Consider the following 20,516-nt stretch of genomic DNA (forward strand, 5'->3'; position numbering starts at 1 on the left):
GAACTCCAGCTCTTCATCTCCATCTCATAGATTTCTCCCCGATGGTAAATCGCCACTTATTGGTGAAAAAGGCAACCGTGCAGCCAATTATTTTCACACTGTCATCAATTATTAGCACGCAATCTCTTGCCTTGCTTTTCTCCACGCTCCCCAATGGCATCAATATTTGACCGAGCTGTCAGTCTTGACACGTTTAGATGAGGCCAAGTGTTCTTTGTTGCTCTTTGTATGCCCACAAATTCGACAAAGTTGTTGTGAGTCAGAGGGATGATTCACTTGTTGTTCTCTTTGTTGTCTGGGAAAGATTTGTTTGACATGTTTATTGTTGCCTCTATCTTACAACGGAAACCTTTTTTTCAGTCTTATAAATACTGTTCTTCAAATGCTTTGTTACGTTTTCTTCCCATTCTGCTGCATTTTCTTTAGACAAACAACTCTTGAGAACGAGACCCTTTTTTTATTTTGGGTTACCCAGCTTATCCCCTGACGCCATATCTCACGAAAGAATACCCCAAAGGTGGAGTCAACCCCCAACAACAATACTTTGGGTATTCTGTCTAGATTAATTGTTGTAAAATGTTCTTTATCGCATTGTCTACTTTCTCGTGTTGATTTAAAGAATTGATTAATTTATGATGGCTCAGGTGTGATTCACTACAATAGGGCCCCACAGCACACTGGATTCTAGTTAATTGAAACCCGACAATACTGGATATTGTTCAAAGGAGATACATTTTAATTTAAAAACTTGCACACAAAACAAAGTAAACAAATGTAAAATGCACAGCAAACGATTTACAATATAGCTCTTTTAAATAACTTCACAGTGAAGTAAAGTCATCTACTGGGGAGATTAGAGCAGATGGACGCTCCGGTGGGTTTTTTAAATTTTTCGCGCATGCGTACTAGGTCTTAAACAGTGGCATTGTTGTGCGTGTACACGGATAAGGTTAGGTGTGACTTACCCTGGATAACCTTATCCGGCTTAGTGTAAACTGGCCCTAAAAAAATCTTCAAATCTTTTACATGTTCCAAACAAAATGCAAATCTTCATGGCCTTCTCTATCCATTTTGCACTTATTTGGAAATATTGTATCTCAACTTTTACTGTAATGTGACATAATCTTACTGCAGGAAATACATATACATCAACTCAATGTAATCTGGTATAATCTAACCACTGTATACTTTATTCCCTTACATGTGAAATGTGGAAGGGTTTTACCGCCGTGCAACAACTGTGAATTAGGTTTCCCTATTTTTTTTAAATATATAGAATCTCTACTTTTAATGTAATGAGGTATTGTCTGACCACGGTGCCTCAACTGTAAACTAAGCTCAACTACTTGGCAAATACTCAATTTGGTTTAATTTGGCACAGCCTAAGTGTCGTGCAACAATATGTTTTACCACAGTGCCATAACTGTACAATGTGTAGCACTAATTAGCAAATTGGGTATTTAAACTCAATTTCATTGTGGCATGTTCAACTACTGCAAACTTAGTTCCACTTAAACTTTTGATATAATGTGGTATGGTCTGACCACAGTGCCACAAATGTAAAGTACATTCAACTACATTCAAAAACTTCGAAATATCTGTACTTTGAATGTAATGTGGTATAATCTTACCACCGTGCCACAACTGTCAACTACATTTAATTACTTGGCAAATACGGTATCTTAATTTATAGTGGCATGGTTTAAGTGCCGTGCAGCAATATGTCTTAGACTGGAAGGTCGTGAGTTCAAACCCCGGCCGAGTCATACCAAAGACTATAAAAATGGGACCCATTGCCTCCCTGCTTGGCACTCAGCATCAAGGGTTGGAATTGGGGGTTAAATCACCAAATGATTACCGAGCGCGGCCACTGCTGCTGCTCACTGCTCCCCTCACCTCCCAGGTAGTGGACATGGGAATGGGTCAAATGCTGAGGATAATTTTACCACACCTAGTGTGTGTGTGTGTGTGACTATCGTTGGGACTTTAACTTTAACGTAATTTAGTGTGGTCTAACCTCCATGCAATAGCTGCAAACTTCGTTCCCCTATATAGGAAATACTGACCTAAACTTTTAAAGGTAGTATGGTATGGTGTTACCATTGCCCCACAACTGAAAACTGCATTCAACCACCATATTTTTTTTAAACTATATGGCACACTTAAAACCCCTTAATTTTATTTTCTCAAAAATCGGCAGTGCACCTTATAATCCAATGCGCCTTGTGTATGAATTATTTCTGGTTGTGCTGACCTCGAACCAATGTTATATGGTACATGGTGTAATAAAAAGTGTGACCAGGAGAGCATACTTGCCAACCCTCCCGGATTTTCCGGGAGACTCCCGAAATTCAGCGCCTCTCCCGAAAACATCCCGGGACAAATTTTCTCCCGAAAATCTCCCGAAATTCCGCTAACCCACAATATAAACAGCATACCTGCCCAATCACGTTATAACTGTAGAATGATGGAGGGCGAGTTCTTGGTTTCTTATGTGGGTTTATTGTTAGGCAGTTTCATTAACGTCCTCCCAGCGCGGCAACAACACACAACAACAGCAGTCACGTTTTTGTATACCGTAAAGCAGTTCGTCTTCCATAAACAGCAATGTTGTGACACTCTTAAACAGGACAATACTGCCATCTAGTGCATTTGATGAAAGCACTTTTGTGCGTGCCACACAGCAATGCATCTTCAGAGAGGGTGTTCAGCATGGTTTGAAAAATAGTGACAGAGAATACAACAAGGATGGACAATTCAAACCTTAACTCAACAATGAGTAGATGAGTGTTATGTGTGTGTATATGTGTAAATAAATGAACACTGAAATTCAAGTATTTATTTTATATATATAATAAAATAAATATATATATATATATATATATATATATATATATATATAATATATATATATGAAATACTTGACTTGGTGAATTCTAGCTGTAAATATACTCCTCCCCTTTTAGCCACGCCCCCAACCACGCCCCGTCCCACCCCCCTCCCCCCACCTCCCGAAATCGGAGGTCTCAAGGTTGGCAAGTATGCAGTAGAGGGAAGTCACACAAGAGAAATGTGTGGATGCAGGTTGAACAAAGTATTTTCAATAAATGACTCAAACACCAGTAAGACCAAAACTTTGATGTTGGCATTTTACACGGTGCTCAAAAATCTGCCAGAATGTTTTAGTATAACTTTGGTACGAAGCCGCACTGCTTGATGGATTGATGGAGCATTACGGCTACCATATTCAGACGTACTGTGCTTCAACATACGGGTATTATTATGGTGTGTATATAAGGACCCCAAAAGGGCACCTAATAGGAGACATCTGGCATATTGTTTTGCAATATAATGCAAAGTGTTTTAAATGTAGGAAACAAATCAAAATGTGACCCCTTTAATGCACCTTATAATCAATCCTTGTGTATGAAAATAGACCCGTTCATCGGCAGTGCGCCTTAATCTGGTGCACTTTATATTGTACTATTTTTAATTGTTTACTATTTTGCAAATATATTATCAACTAAATGTGGCTTAACCTTACCACCATGCACACTTTGTTGCTCTATTTAGGAAATGTGGTAGCTCATCTTGTTATATTACGTGGCATATTGCTGGTAAATATGTTCTACTATTTAGGAAATGTGCGTGCTGATTCCGGCCCTTGCTAATTTTAGGATTAGCAGTCAAGCTCAGCATTTAAGTGGGGCTGGCAGCAGAAAGGTGCATGGAAGCCTGCGCCGCCTGATTCAGGGCAGTGTGTCAAGGCCTGCATGGCGAGGCAGGGAATTGGTTCATCCAACTACTGTATTAGTTAAGCGGGAGTGTGGTTTAATTTGGTCAAAGTTTACAGTGTTGAGAATGCTCTGCCACCCGACTGTAGTGCTGTATTCCTGCTACAGGTGTTAGCGTTGCTAAGGGTAAACCTAATTGAAAGGATAGTTTCACTCAATGGACACCCACATACATAGAATCACTCCATCTCAGTTTCAAATATGACAGCCGACAGCAACAAACTTAATCATTGTTAGTCTTTTTACAGGCGAGGAGGCGTATCGAATTAAAACTGGGGATGAAATTATGGGGAAAAGTCAAGCACACAGAATGAAATATGTGAGATGTATTGCCGTCCACGCAATTATGCCATTGTGGAAGTAATGAGGGGCAGAAAGATGACGGGTTATCTGACTGATCGAGCTTGGTCCGCTGGTGGCGGGGAGATCCGTCATGGTTAGCCACGTGGTTACATGACGATAACAGCTGGGAACGCCTATAGCGAAAGAGTTCACACTGGGTATTAAATAAGGTTTGGATGACATGGATTGATGTAGTAATCAGGGATTTTTTATGTTTTAGTTGCAACAAAGTATTGCCTTTTTTATTGATTTAAAGCTGACCTATAGTATTTTTCAACAATTTTAATCTCCAGAGTGCCACAATAATGTTAAGGAAATGTGTTGTCCAAAATCCAGCTCTGATGCTGGAATTGAGATAGTTTAAAAACTGCTTTTAGTAGGCCTGACTAAAAACATGCCGTTTGTCTCAGTAGGTCTAATGCTAATGAGCTGAGTTTGTCCATGTCTGCCTCAGCATGTGTACTCTGGAGTATGCGAATAAAACACACCTTCTAGCCTCAATGTGTCTTTTAGGGAAAATAGTTGAAAGAATAGATTTTTCTGATTACCTTTATTATTTCTTCTTCTAAATGCACATAACATTGAAATTGCTATTACTATGTATTGCACTTCTTGGATTGAAAAAAGAGAGCACAGCCTACCAAGTCAAATGTATTGTGTGTTAAACTTACTTGGCCGGTAAAGCTGGTTCTGATTTAAAAAAAAAAAAAAAAAAAAAAAAAAAAGGAAATAAATAAAAAGTTAAACTGTGTAAAACCTGGTAATAAATAATAAACTAAACAAAAAGACTATTTGATAAAGTACAATAAATTGAGTGACAATTAGGGATGTCCGATAATGGCTTTTTGCCGATATTGTCCAACTCTTTAATTACCGATACCGATATCAACCGATATATACAGTCCTGGAATTAACACATTATGCCTAATTTGGACAACCAGGTATGGTGAAGATAAGGTACTTTAAAAATAAATAAATAAAATAAAATAAGATAAATAAATTAAAAACATTTTCTTGAATAAAAAAGAAAGTAAAACAATACAAAACAGTTACATAGAAACTAGTAATTAATGACAATTAGTACTAACCTTTAACAGATAATTTTACTATTAGTGGACCAATCATGTGTGCTTACGGACTGTATCCCTTGCAGACTGTATTGATATATATTGATATATAATGTAGGAACCAGAATATTAATAACAGAAAGAAACAACCCTTTTGTGTGAATGAGTGGTGCACTAATTGTAAGTGTATCTTGTGTTTTTTATGTTGATTTAATAAAAAACAACAAAAAAAACGATACCGATAATAAAAAACCCGATACCGATCATTTCAGATATTACATTTTAACGCATTTATCGGCCGATATTATCGGACATCTCTAGTGACAATGTATTTGAAAGGGATCCGCACTTTATTCCGCCCATAAAACCCAATAAATAACCATTCAAAAACCACCAACAATACTCCATTTACATTTCACGACTTTAATATTAACAAAGTACTAGTGATATTGTTATTATAAGCGCTAACGCAGACAAACTATTTATAGCATTGCCGTAATCACCAGCGTGTGTAACTATGTTGACATCATTGGCTGGTGAGCTGCTTTTTGGCCTCAGAGTTCGTGGAAGTTTATTGTAGATCATGAATAATACCTCTCACCTTGATAGAAGGATGAGGATGTAACCCAACTTTGGCAGCCAATTTATACCTGGAAATGGCGAGAGAGAAAAAAAGACACTTGGTTTCACCCCGGTTTTTCTTCGCGAGGATTAGGATTCATTCTTCATCTAAATGGGAATATAACAATACTATATCAATTGGCATTCTAGTGACAGCTGTCTGCAGTGAGTAGTAATTGGTAATGTTGGAAAAAAAAGAACGTTGTGATGCGTTTTTTAAATTAATGCGTCGCGTATACTTAAAATAATCAAAATGCATACATACTACATCTTATTATAAATGTGCCTGTTATTAAATTACATATATGCTTACATCATGTATATAAAACCTTAATGGAGGTGTTTGAATGTTTTTTAAGAACTTTATAGGCAGACTAGAGAGACTTCCATTAACTCAATTTGATCGCATTTATTTACAATTTTGAATGCATAAAAAAACAAACATATGTGTTCTTGTCTTACATGAGGATTGTGAATGATAGACAACATTTCCAAAAAAGTGCAGTTCCCCTTTAACAATCTGACTAATTTTTGGACAAACAACTCGTTAGTATTGCAACACAAACTGTAGATGTTAACATGTCCTCACATGGCCCCCTTGTGTTTGAGTAAAACATTCTTAACAAATCATACAAGACGGCATTAATTACCACGATTTACTTTTACTTTGTTTCTGCTTGTTTGTTGTTCTTTAATATGCAGGATGATCTGTGGTAATGTGTTGAAACATAGATCTAGTGCTGTTGTAAAAGACCAAGCTCTGACAGTGAAAACATTTCACCATTATGTCTGTCTTTTTCAGTATAAATAATCACACAACCTCTCTGTCGTCTTCTTTGGGCCCTTTGCTCTCTTTCCACCTTGCCTTTCACTTTGAGCCATCTCTCTTGGCACTCCGCTGTGTCCGCCACACACACACACACACACACACATGCAACATCACCGGAAGGATGACCAGCCTCACCAATAGGGGGTCCTATTGCACCTGCAGATTTTTTTCCTAATCAAACTAATCGAATCTTTGCACCCTTAGTGTGTACTTATCCACTTTTTACATATACATTGTAAAGCTGCACACGTCCAAGGAAAGAGATGCCATATATCACGTCCAACAAAGCACCATTAGGGTCGGACAGAATGACACAAATGTTAGCAACACTAGCATAGCTATAAGAGCTGCAATGCTAATCTTACTCTCACATTTAGATGCTACATCATGCTTGGTTAGCCTATTGGCTATCAAACTCTAAACCTCAGAGCTCCCACGTCTGTAGCTGAAGAAAAAAACTAATTGGAATTTATCGTTTAAAGTCATTTTCAGACAATAGAGAGTGACATGATGGGGATTTAAATTATTTAAGGACCTTAGTTAGAGAAAAGACAATTTAGAATTTGACAAAGCATACCCGCAGCATGACATGCTAAGTCCTCTTAAGTGGAACAAACACATTGGAAATGTGATGGAACTGTCCTCAAGTCACCTGACTGCGCTCCAAACATTTCAATATTTCATTCTTGCTTTCCGTTTTAATGATTTATAGGCGGGAGAATTAAACAAAGCAATAATCTTGTGGGGGGAAACTAACAAATATTGACCCCTTCTGGCAATTTGATGCCTTGTTGTCTAATCACTGAGCATATAATATGTCTGATATGCTGCAATATTAATGCTCTCCAGTTCTCTCTGTCATTTAGTTTGAACTGCTTCTGGTGTGATTTTACTGTTCGATTGTTTTTCTCATCACAGTTTGATTCTTTTCGTTTAAAAAAAACATTTTCTTCCATTTTAATATTTTGCACACACACACACGAAAACTATTAATATGCAATATTAGGAAAAATGTGCAAGAAGAGTTAAGCAGACCTTAAGGTCTTGTAAAGCCACCTCTCCCAAGACGTCCCAATTATCACTGCAACACGAATAGACAATTCATATATAATACAATAAAACATCCGCCTCATAGTTCATAGACCAACATAACCTTTGATTGTTTCTTTTTTAAATAAATATATTACAACTGAATAGCTGATGGTAGTTTATTCCAAAGAAATGATAAGTGTACATTGATTAGTGGACATTCATAATGTATATCAGAGGAATATATGTAAAAAAAACTATGGAAAACTATTGGTAAGTTATTGATGTTCATACTTATAAAAAAAGACAAATATACAATATATGTTCGCAATTAAATGTATTCTATAAATGGAGTGCAGTCTGTTGGAAAAAAAACAACATTTTTCTCAATTTAATTTACTAATAATTTAAGTTAAGACATTTTTACAAGGGTATGATTTACAAATAGCACCCCAAATAATGTTGCAATACATTACAGTATATGTGGATATATTAAACTATAATATAATATACATACAAGAACCCATACATCCATCTATTTTCTACCACTTGTCCCGTTTGGGGGTACTGGAGCCTATCACAGCTGCACTCGGGTGGAAGGCAGCCTACACCCTGGACAAGTCAGCAACTCATCGCAGGGCCAACACAGACAGACAACATTCACACTCACATCCACACACTAGTGACAATTTAGTGTTGCCAGCCTATCCCCAGGTGTCTGTCTTGGGAGGAAGCTGGAGTACCCGGAGAGAACCCATGCAGAACAATTATTAAAATAAATAACTTTACTCAAAATACCTATTGATTTCATCATCTTGCTACATACATTTCAGCACAGTATGTTCATTTTTCATCAACAAAACTCCTGAATTTGGCTTGAGGCACCAGGCTAATTTTGATGCCATCATTTAATATGTTTTCAATTTCTTTATTATAGCCTTTGTTTTCATACTAAAAATCACATTTGTTTTTTTCCTTAATATTCAGAAACAATAGACATTTCTTCATTTGCTTCCCTTGTCAAGCAATCAAGATTAGAATGTGATATTAAAACAGACATCATCTGCAAACATAACCGGAAGTACATCCTTACGAACATTTTCTAAATCAAAGGGACAAGCGGTAGAAAATGGATGGATGGGTGATATAGATTAGAAATAAATCCCACAATGGAACTCTGAGGAACCCCAAAAAACACTAGTAGGATTTGATTATTGTTTTCTTTCATTAGGATAGCAGAGTAGCTATGTTCAAACATTTATAAACTTGTTGGACCCCGTGTGTTGAACTATATTTTTAGTTTTTTACAGATTTATTTTCTTTGACCAAATCTACAGCCTTGCCACATTTCGCCCTATTGGGTTTTTTGTGGCTGGTGCAATATTAGACCGATTACGTTTTTGGGAAAATAAGGCTACTTGGACGCAAATGCAAGACAATCCCACAAATTGCTTAAATTATTTGTCCGCACTTGTCATCGGGATCTGTTGACACGACGGTGCAGCGCTGCCAATTTGTATTTCGCCTCTTAAAGCGCAGTTGAAAACATTCCAATTATGTTTGGAGTGCATGTAGAAAGGCGAGGCGGCGTAATAAGGAAATAGAGAGGGAATGTAATTGTAAGCTATGATAAAAAGAAGAGTAGGATTTTACTTTTTTTTTAGCTCGACACTTTGCCACTTTGAACTATTCTATCTATAATCAAGCGTTCAAGGTTTGTTGTGTGTAAGCGCCTGCAAACCCCATTGATTAGTAATGATGCAGATTTTAGTGTACTTCATAGTGTATGGACATTGCAAGGGATTCTTGAACATACTGAGGGTTTAGGCCCCATCAAACTCTTTTAAAAGCATCTGTCGTCATGATGCATGTTCACCTTGGTTCAAAGCACAAGCTGGTGGAGCCAGAAGAAAAAAAGCGCCGTATCTCGAATAAAAACCAACAGATGTTTTTATACAATGTTACGCGCGAACAATGACTTTGTGTTTATGTGTCTCCACACAGCTGGGCACTCGGCGGAGGACGATGGTGAAAATGGCGGCAGGGATTCGCTTAATGGGGCCGCTCTCACAAAGCAGGGTCAAACGGCCTGAGAAAACGGGAATAGGAGTTCTTTATCTGCTACTCCCACTGCTGCTATCAACTTGCCTGGGCCAAGACACTGATGGTAAATATGGGCTCTCCTTCTGGTCCTTCTGTGGTCATTATATTCTCTCTTTAAATGTGTGTTGGACGCCTTCCTGTTTTCACAACAAACCCCTGATTGCATGCCAAGGTATGATATATGTCAGCGGAAAGCTACTGGTACGTTTGTTGACATTGGAATGATACCAATCCAGGATACAATTGTAACTGCAGGCTCAGTAAGCATTCGTTAGATCAGTCGCAACCATTAACATGAATGCAACACACCTTCAGAGGCTCACAATTTTCCAACACTCAGACAAAAATTGTCCTTTTATATTGGAAAATCACCATCGAATGTCAAAAGTTGGTCCACTTTACATTTGTTGCTGCAGACTTTCATCATTTTCGTCAATTTTCCCCATGTTCTTGATCATAACTTCACTTAGCCTGGATGCATTCGCCGCGCCGTGCTACTGAAACCACTTCAAACTTGTTTGACTGACACCTCCTTCGCCTCAAAAAACAACTGTTGGCCTTGTCTGCTGTGGCACAGAAGACAATTAACTCTGGTGCGTTAAAGTACCAGTTCTAGTACCAGTTGCTCTTCTAATGTATATAGCTTGAGCCAGTTACATCGAATCTTCATGATAACTGACATATTTATAGCCAAGGAAAACAGTTTTTCCATGCTGGATTTGAAAATAAAACCAGTTAACCTCTGCATAATGACGCAATAAAGAACGCAAACTGTGCCTCAACGCTTATAGTTGCACCTTTTGGAAGGTTTTTATGCACCCAATTTTATGGGTGTATTTTTCAAAATTCAACATCAAAATATGACTTTTTAGTTTGAAATTTTATATTTTCAAGTACCAATTTTTAGCCATAGGTTTCCCATTCTCCTGTCCTTTATTTTGACAAAAAATAATGGCAAACTTGAAAGATTGAGTGTTTCCAAATGGCAAGTCTTTGGAAGGACTAATCCTCACATTAGGAAAACCTGTGTAAAATACTTACCTTCCGTGGTACTTCAACTTACGAACACAATTTGTTCAAACCGAGCTTGTAACTCAAAACACTCGTACATCAAATCAGTCCCACCCATTGAAATGAATTGAAATCAATTTAATCCGTGCTCAGCCCCTTCTAAAACAGCACAATTTTAACATGTAACATTACATTTAAATAAAAACAAACTATCAGATTAAAAATATGGTTAAAAAATCAATACAATAACATGTACAACAGACAATTACAGTAGTTTTATGGGATAAGGTAATAGTATTGTGCAGCATTTATGTGTGGGACCACAATTTACCTGAACTTGCGATGTCTCCGTCAGGCTGCTTCTTTGTCCAGTGTTGCCAGTGTAACAAGCGACCTTGGGCTTGTTTTCATAGAGCTGGTTGCTTGTTTCTCTGGTGAGATCTGGCAACATTGTCTCTGTCAATAGAAACTACGAAATCCTTGGTTATATTGCACAGTGCACACAGACGTCTTTAAATGACAGACTGACATCAACAGATGTGTGACCAAGCGAACAAGGCTAATGCTACCTTGTTCAGTTTGTGGAGTCAGGAGAAAGTAACTAATTGGCAGAGAATTCAGCCGATTCTCTATATTTTTACTCTATATTAAGTGTGGGTGCAGACTGATAGTTTTGACTCTTTTTAATGGTTTGTAACTGATTCGGCGGGTGTTGTCCTTCACATTCACCTTCTTAGTTCTGGTGGTTGAAGGGCAGGCGTGTGTTTGTTTATTTGAAATGAACATTGCACAATACATATATTGTACGGACAAGATATAGCTAAAGTACAAGCTAATTTTCAACTGTTTGCGGGCAAAGTGACAACAGCTAAAAATACATTTAGTGATTCAACTCCATGTAATTACTGATAAATACAAGCTGTGGACAAATACTACTTCAAATGGTGGCGGAAATGCTCGCAACACAAATTGTTAGGGGTGTAACTATTCGATTGAAGTCATAATTGGATGTTGTTGATATGATTCACATATGATATTTGTTTAAAACGACACGATTCAAAACGATTTACTGACATGAAATCGATTAGGTAACTTTTTAGCAAAAGAAAAACTGACAAACAAATGTATGTATACTGGACACTGCAGGTGAAGTTTCCTATAATCGTGATCTTTCTTGTGAGGTAATTAGGTATAAATAAATTAATGCTATAAACATTCAAGTAGGGTTGTCCCAATATCAATATTTTATTTTGATACTTTTCAAAATAAAAGGGACCATAGAAAATTTTAATTTTTGGCTTCATTTTAGTTACAAATCTTACAATACATTAAACCAATGGTTTTTATTGCACTCAAAAACAATTTTAGAAGATTAAAACAAACAAAAAAAAGGTGTTAAAACACTAAGATTTTCTTATTGCACTCAGAACAATTTTAGAAGATTAAAACTAAAAGGATTAAACACATTGGGCTTTTCTTGTTGCACTCAAAGAACAATTCATAATGTTAAATATTACATGTAGTCTGTCATAATTTAGGTTAGAATAGAATAGAAAGCTTCATTGACATTGTATTAAATGCTTTATGATTATTGTTTACACTCTCAGTCTGTGCTTTAAAAAAAATACTCTCGATACTCTCGCTAAAAGTACACAGATAAGACATGTCGCAGGTAAAACACACATTGTTAACGAAAGAACACAAATTCTAGAAATTTGTTACAAAATTCGGTCATTTCACTTGCATTAGTTTGCGCTACGTGGGCGGTTTGGGCTCCGCTAATATTTGGCATCAAGCCAAGCAGCTGTGTGCGAGTTTACGTATCTATGTGCACAGCAGAGAGCTAGGTAACTACATTACCTTTAAACTTATTGTGTAGGTCTGGATTATTGTTATTTAAATGTTTACCTAAGTTTGATGATGATGATGATAATAATGGATTAGATTTATATAACGCTTTTCTATACACTAGACACACTCAAATTGCTCACAGAGAAGCGAGAACCGATCATTCATTCACTCCACATGTTTTTAAGCACTGCTTGCAGCGTGGCACTTCCGTATTTAGCATTACCTTGATTGATAGTTTTGAAGCCCAAATATCTCCATATTGCGCTTCACACACCCTATTTATCAACCGGTAAAATTGCCTTTTTTTCCCAGTTTTCCTCCCACTGTTTTTGCTTGTGCGCTCTCTGAGTGTGTGCTCACTGACACTCAACATGCTCCGCGGCCCAGCAACGTCACCGCAGCAAGACAGCATGCGGAAGGAAAAAAATACCAGTATTTTTCAAAGACATTATTGTACTGTTTTCAATTCATTGGTACTGTGGTACTTCATTAATACCGGTATACCGTACAGCCATACAGGCAAGCAAACAACAATTAATGGCCAATGCAATAACATCTTATTTGAATAAAGAGCAACCAACACTTTAGGTTGAATTAACAAGAGGAAACCTTTTCTGCTCTCATTGTCAACATCCAATACATTTTCATTGAAAGTACAGTAAGCAACATTTTAACAGTAAATGTATTTGTTGCTTTTGTTTGTCAACATAAAAATAATACAATTTTAATATCAAAATTAAAGTGCAACCAACGTCTTTTCAGGTTGAATGAACAGTAGGTTTACCTGAGAAATTAAGGGAAAACAAATATTTTACGGTTAAATGAGCAGTTGTTTTGACCTGCTACTACTCTTATTTTAGTACACATCAATGGCGGCTGGGAAAAGTTACGGCAAACGCAAACGCCACTACACAACAACATAAAACCATAACACAACAACTATAAGCCAAAACATGACAATATAAAGACTCAACGGAAGTGAAAGCGGACAAGTTCTGGCAATGGACCACAATAGCTGAGGTGGAAAGTTGAATAGTAAGTGAAGTGTGACCACTTTTGCAGTTATGAATATTTTTTTTACTTTTTCAATAATACTAATATACTATGTTCATTACACTGTTTTTATCTTTCCGCCTCAGCCTGGTCTGGTGGCAAAACTTGCGCCGCTGTCACTTTTGTTGTGTCCGTCACATACTTTTGTTGCGGCTTTATATTATTGTGTTGTGGCATTTGGTATTTGTTGTAGCTTTTGCAATCCAGCTGTAGCTGAAAGTTGTTGTGATGTTGCTTTATGATAATTTATCTTCGCGTTTGTATTAGTTGTGACCTTTGTGTCCGCCATTCTTGTTTTGATGACTGATGTCCTCGGACAGACAGAATTTTGTAACGTTTAACTTTCTTATCATTAGAAGTGCTAAGCTTCATATAAAGTCTGCCGTTCTTAAATCCAATGTTTTCATATTTCTAGTATCGATAAATGGATATATTGCCTTTTTTAACGATGTTTGCTCGATACCTATCTTCCAGATGGGCAACTTGTCGAGCACAGATCGAAGCAGTTGAATCTTAGGAATATAAATTGATGTATCGATTATTCGTTAGACCCCTACAAACCCATTGTGTTTTCCAATCCACGAATCCAAGTAGGTATTTTTAAAGCACGTTTCTGAAAATAAATCCGTCTTTCAGTTTACTGTATTTTAAACTCCTATTCATCATTGTCAATAGCATTTGGACACATTCTGACTGTTGGGTCGGTAGGGGTTAAGGTGCTCACTGTCAAAAGAAACCAAAGCCATGGCTTTACCCCAAAAAGTTCAAAAAACGTTTTGCATTTACCGGTACTTACTACAACTTTCTAGGCATGTTAGCCCAAATGTTATCGGGTCAAATGAGGGGATCAAATGAGGGGAAGCTCAGCACCACTTCCTTTCAGCTCCATTTGTCAGAATATGAAGATTACAGTTTAAAGTGCACTCTTTCAGATTTATCTGGCTGGCATTTAGCTGACACGAGTGAGCACATATTCCGCAAAGGCCACGTAAATGAGAGAGAGAGCGAGAGTGTGTGTGTGTGTGTGTGTGTGTGTGTGTGTGTGTGTGTGTGTGTGTGTGTGTGTGTGTGTGTGTGTGTGTGTGTGTGTGTGTGTGTGTGTGTGTGTGTGTGTGTGTGTGTGTGTGTGTGTGTGTGTGTGTGTGTGTGTGTGTGTGTGTTTATATAAATCCGATGCAGTATCGTCGACTGGGTCTTTAAAAAAAAAAACGGTCTTGCACGAGCAATTCCGGTGGATGTAGATTGTAACGGAAATAGCAGTTTTAATGAGGCTGGTTTGCCGATTGACAGGCGACATTTCCCTCAATCCAACCAGCACCACAGAAAGACTTTAATGAGCAGCAGTCCCGGGATAATTTTGTCTGTTTGGACTCCACGTGACGAGCACATGTAGTACTACACTTTTAATTAGCCGAGCAACTATATTAACTCACTTTTTGGTGACATGAGTACTGCTGCATTTTTAATGAGCTCACTGTGAGAGAACACACAGTGTGTCAACTGTGTGCTACGGAATTAGCTATAAACCAATTTACTCCCGTTTGCTTCCTCTCCAAGGAAATTGTCATAATATAAATACTAAAACGCTTATTATTGCTGTGACTCGCTCGCGTTATAAGCTGATAGAAAGAGAGAGAACAACTTCAACAGAGATCTGGTGAGGAATATCACAAACTATCAGAGTTCCTACACTTGACTTCCCTCTGATTAGTAATTCATGTGAAGTTTGTGGTGTGTAGGCGCCGCCTTTCTAGCTGCTTTATTTGAATGTGGCTCATCTGCAAGCGTGAACAAGATGACAGGAAGCATGACTTGACGCCAACATTTGTTGAGCATGTCAGTACTGTGTGTTTGAGTGTTTTTCCCATGTGAAAGCAATTTCTCACATATGGCTAGTCCGTGTGCTGCTTGTGTAGCATGCAGTATGTATTTATTATCCACTGAACACAGCTATTGTCTCAGCACAGGTCAGTACTTGGATAATTGTGTCTTACCTCCAGTCTATCATGCATCCTAATCTAATACAACGTGTGCTGCTGACACTGAGGAGCTATGAACTGTCCCCTGATTATTGTCTTAATATCCAGCAACACTAGCTAGGAAACCTCAAAGTAATCATGTGTCAATATTTAGTGTGAGCACCATTGTTATCTAGCACTGCCTTCTTTCGCTTAGGCATGGTATTCACCAGAGCTGCACAGGTTGTTAGTGGAATTATTACCCACTCCTCCATCATCTCAGAGGTGTTCGGGGCTCATTATTATGTTAGAAAACTGTAAGCTCTCCCAGCACTCATGCAGCTCCAGATCATGATGCTACCACTACCATGCTCAACTCTAGGCAAGACACGATTATCTTAGTTCTCACTTGTTACAATACATGGGTGTTTACTCATTTTCAATGGATAGTAAATCAATGTAATAGAGCAGGGGTCCCCAAACTACGGCCCGCGGGCCCAGCGTCCAAAATCCAGCCCGCGGGAAGTCCCAAGTTAAAAAATCCATCCATCCATCCATCCATCCATTTTCTACCACTTGTCCCTTACGTATTTTTTAAAATCAGTCCTTTCTAATCCATTTTCTACCACTTACTTACTCTCTGTGTCTCCTAGCCGCTCAGGCAAATCATCCATCCATCCATCCATCCATTTTCTACCGCTTATTCCATTCGGGGTCGCGGGGGGCGCTGGAGCCTATCTCAGCTACAATCGGGCGGAAGGCGGGGTACACCCTGGACAAGTCGCCACCTCATCACAGGGCCAACACAGATAGACAGACAACATTCACACTCACATTCACACACTAGGGCCCATTTAGTGTTGCCAATCAACCTATCCCCAGGTGCATGTCTTTGGAGGTGGGAGGAAGCCGGAGTACCCGGAGGGAACCCACGCAGTCACGGGGAGGACATGCAAACTCCACACAGAAAGATCCCGAGCCCGGGATTGAACCCAAGACTACTCAAGACCTTCGTATTGTGAGGCAGATGCACTAACCCCTCTCCCACCGTGCTGCCCAGGCAAATCATATTGTCTAAAAATGTATTTTACCATCGATAACGTGACATCTTTGCACTCGGAATATACGGTATATAAATATACAACCCGGCCCCCGGCCAAATTAAGAAGAGAGATGACTTTTTGTAACGCAATGACCATCATAAGTATTGAAAATACACTAAATTAGAGAAAAGTGAAGCATCAAAAACACCTCTGATGCTGCTGTGCAGTTTAGGTGATGGTCACCAATGACAGTGTGAGCGAAGTTGCATTCACAAACCCCCGGAATTATGAGCATCAATATTCCAACACAAAAGTCGCTTTTTGGACGTTCACTATGTTCTGATTGAGATTTTGACAATTTGTTGTGGATTTAATTTCTTATTTACATTTTTTAAGTACAGATTCAGGCACCGTTTAAACAGCACTGTTTTTTAAGTGCTGATTTTGTACTGGTGTCAGTTAAAAAATAAACGATACCCATCCCTTGTCAGTTATGTTGCCAATTGATATAATGCTAACATGACAAGACAAGCAGTACCACCATTGACCAGCCATTGTATAGCCCTAAAGGCACCATGATTGAGGACTCGTCTTCCTATTGTTTCACAGAGAGAAAGCCTATTAAGGCTCGGTCTGGTATATATTGGGCTGGTGTAGCGCAGGGCCATGGAAGAAGGCATTCGATTTAGGACGGATGAGGTAAATCTAACAAGGTACTGTTTTTATTTTGTTTGAACTTTCACTTGCTTTTGTCCGATTCCCTTTTTAGCCATTTCGTTGTTTGAAGAACCTTTTTGCTTCTCACATTCATTATTTTTTTTTTTTCGTTTTACTGTATATCTCGCCCCAAACATGGCATCCTTAAGGTTTGTCTTTTCATCCTTCAAAGAGGACAAATTAGGTTATTCTAGGCACTCCTGCAGCGCTCTAACCAAGGCAGATGGCATGTGACGCTTGCGACCATGAGAGACCGGAGAATTGACTTTGGAGCTGAAAGACCCAACACTTGAATTATACTCGCAATCAGCATCTGTGGTTTTGGAAGCATCTACCATTGTTTGCTGCGCATCGCTTGCTTTGGCTCGGCCGCTACTGTCTCCGGCTGTCAATTAGTGCCAATGAGGCCTCTGTATGACTCAGTTTTGCATCACCTGTGTGCCAATGCTGATTTGTGTTAATCTGTATTTGGTGAATGTGTGTGCTCACTAGCTAGCACAGATCACCAGAATTGCCCTAACTATTGGATCGGTTTCGTGTCATTAGCTTGTCTTTGCACTTGTTGCTAGGCAGAATTCTGAGGGTTCCATCACAATCCTCCCATACTGTAGGTTATTTTGTACCATGTAAATACTATTGTTAAAACCAGGGTGTTTTACTTATTAAAACTGCTAAAAGGATGGTTTGTTAGAAGCAGGGCACTTGTATCTGAGTTTGGAAACGTTAAGTTATTTTGTAGGCGACCTATGATGCTTTTAATCTACATTTAAAACATTTTCTTGTGGTCTAGATCAGTGTTTTTCAACCACTGTGCCACACTAGTGTGCCGTCACATACAGTCTGGTGTGCCGTGGGAGATTATCTAATTTCACCTATTTGGGTTAAAAATATTTTTTGCAAACCAGTAATTATAATCTGCAAATGATGTGTTGTTGAGTGTGGGTGCTGTCTAGAGATCGGCAGAGTAACCATGTAATACTCTTCCATATCAGTAGGTGGCAGCCGTTAGCTAATTGCTTTGTAGATGTCGGAAACAGCGGGAGGCAGCATACAGGTAAAAAGGTATCTATGCTTAAACCAAAAATAAACAAAAGGTGAGTGCCCCTAAGCAAAGGCATTGAAGCTTAGGGATGGCTATGCAGAACGAAACTAAAACTGATCTGGCTGCAAAGTAAACAAAAACAGAATGCTGGACGACAGCAAAGACTTACTGTGGAGCAAAGACGGCGTCCACAATGTGAATCCGAACATGACATGACAATCAACAATGTCCCCACAAAGAAGGATAAAAACAACTAAAATCTTCTTGATTGCTAAACAAAGTAGATGCGGGAAATATCGCTCAAAAGAAAACATGAAACTGCTACAGGAAATTACCAAAAAAAAGAGAAAAAGCCATTAAAATAGGAGCGCAAGACAAGAAGTAAAACACTACACACAGGAAAACAGCAATAAACTCCAAATAAGTCACGGCGCAATGTGACAGGTGGTGACAGTACACCTACTTTGAGACAAGAGCTATATTGATGCATGCTTGGTTATGGTTTAAAGTCATATCCAACAATTGCGACAACGACTTTTTACTGTCAACTGAGTTTCGTTTTTTAACGATGTCTGCTGGTGGTGTGCCTCCGGATTTTTTCAATGCCAAAAATGTGCCTTGGCTCAAAAAAGGTTGAAAAACACTGGTCTAGATAATATGCATTGGGTACGCGTTGGTGTAAATTTTGCTCCACAGTCACATTTATAACCCGTTTTTGAGTCTGTCTCCAAGATGTCCGTTGGTGGAGGCATTCCTAGATTGCAAAGGAAACCACGCCCTAACCTCTCCAAAAGTATCTTCTGAAAATGTATACTGTTTAAAAATATAGACGAACGTCACCGCCATGTTTTTTTTCCAGACACGACCAAAAATGAACATCAAACCTTATATAGATTCACCCGGTCACAACATTAGGTACAGCATTAAAAAAAAGCTGCTTTTAGCAACATAAATGTTGCTAGGATCTGGCTTCCACATATGTGGACATCACATTTTTGGCTGTGTAGACCACAATACATTCTTCTTACAAGTACATTATAGTGTCAATCAGTGATTGAGGATAAATATATCACATCACATGTTAGATTTAAAATGGCTGAACACCATGTCCAAAAGTTCAGGTGACAACTTTCAACTTGTTTTTGCTTTTATACTCCAAAGAGCCCAAATAGCCAAGATAAATTAAAATGTATCCCATACAATAATTTGAGTTTTAGGAGGCTACAACATAATCCATGCAAAATGTTGACCAAAGAACCACCAATTTACATCTGATGTAGACCAGAAAGAAGTGTTTTAAATGTAGAAAATAATCATAATATGACCCCTTCAAATAATTTCTGTTACAGACTAAAAAACATTTATCGACAATGCCGACTAATTGTAGCAGCTCTAGTTTAAAGCCCTCGACCATGTTTCTAGAAACTGACATATTTGGTAGGGATGTCCGATAATGGCTTTTTGCCGATATCCGATATTCCGATATTGTCCAACTCTTAATTACCGATACTGATATCAACCGATACTGATATCAACCGATACCGATATCAACCGATACCGATATATACAGTCGTGGAATTAACACAATATTATGCCTAATTTGGACAACCAGGTATGGTGAAGATAAGGTCCTTTTTAAAAAAATTCATAAAATAAAATTAGATAAATAAATTAAACATTTTCTTGAATAAAAAAGAAAGTAAAACAATATAAAAACAGTTACATAGAAACTAGTAATTAATGAAAATGAGTCAAATCAACTGTTAAAGGTTAGTACTATTAGTGAACCAGCAGCACGCACAATCATGTGTGCTTACGGACTGTATCCCTTGCAGACTGTATTGATATATATTGATATATAATGTAGGAACCAGAATATTAATAACAGAAAGAAACAACCCTTATGTGTGAATGAGTGTAAATGGGTAAGGAGGTGGGTTGGTGTAATAATTGTAAGTGTATCTTGTGTGTTTTATGTTAATTTAATTAAAAAAAACAAAAAAAAACCATAACGATCCCGATAATAAAAAAAAAAAAAACGATACCGATAATTTCC

At 38.1% G+C, this 20,516-nt stretch overlaps 1 protein-coding gene across 6 annotated transcripts in view; it reads left to right on the forward strand.

Moving 5' to 3' along the window:
- Nucleotides 1–20,516, forward strand: part of LOC133610462 (protocadherin-15-like) — a 345,402-nt gene that overhangs the window by 7,690 nt on the left and 317,196 nt on the right. For all 6 annotated transcript variants that reach the window (XR_009815878.1, XR_009815880.1, XR_009815879.1 and 3 more), the window contains exon 3: nucleotides 9,687–9,849. Coding sequence is in view for 3 of the 6 variants with exons in the window: in XM_061966744.2 (XP_061822728.1) it covers nucleotides 9,708–9,849 (142 nt within the window). In the remaining 3 variants the exon portion in view is untranslated. The remainder of the gene's footprint in view (nucleotides 1–9,686; nucleotides 9,850–20,516) is intronic.

This window comes from Nerophis lumbriciformis, linkage group LG11, assembly GCF_033978685.3.
Source record: "Nerophis lumbriciformis linkage group LG11, RoL_Nlum_v2.1, whole genome shotgun sequence".
NCBI classification, from domain to species: Eukaryota; Metazoa; Chordata; class Actinopteri; order Syngnathiformes; family Syngnathidae; genus Nerophis; species Nerophis lumbriciformis.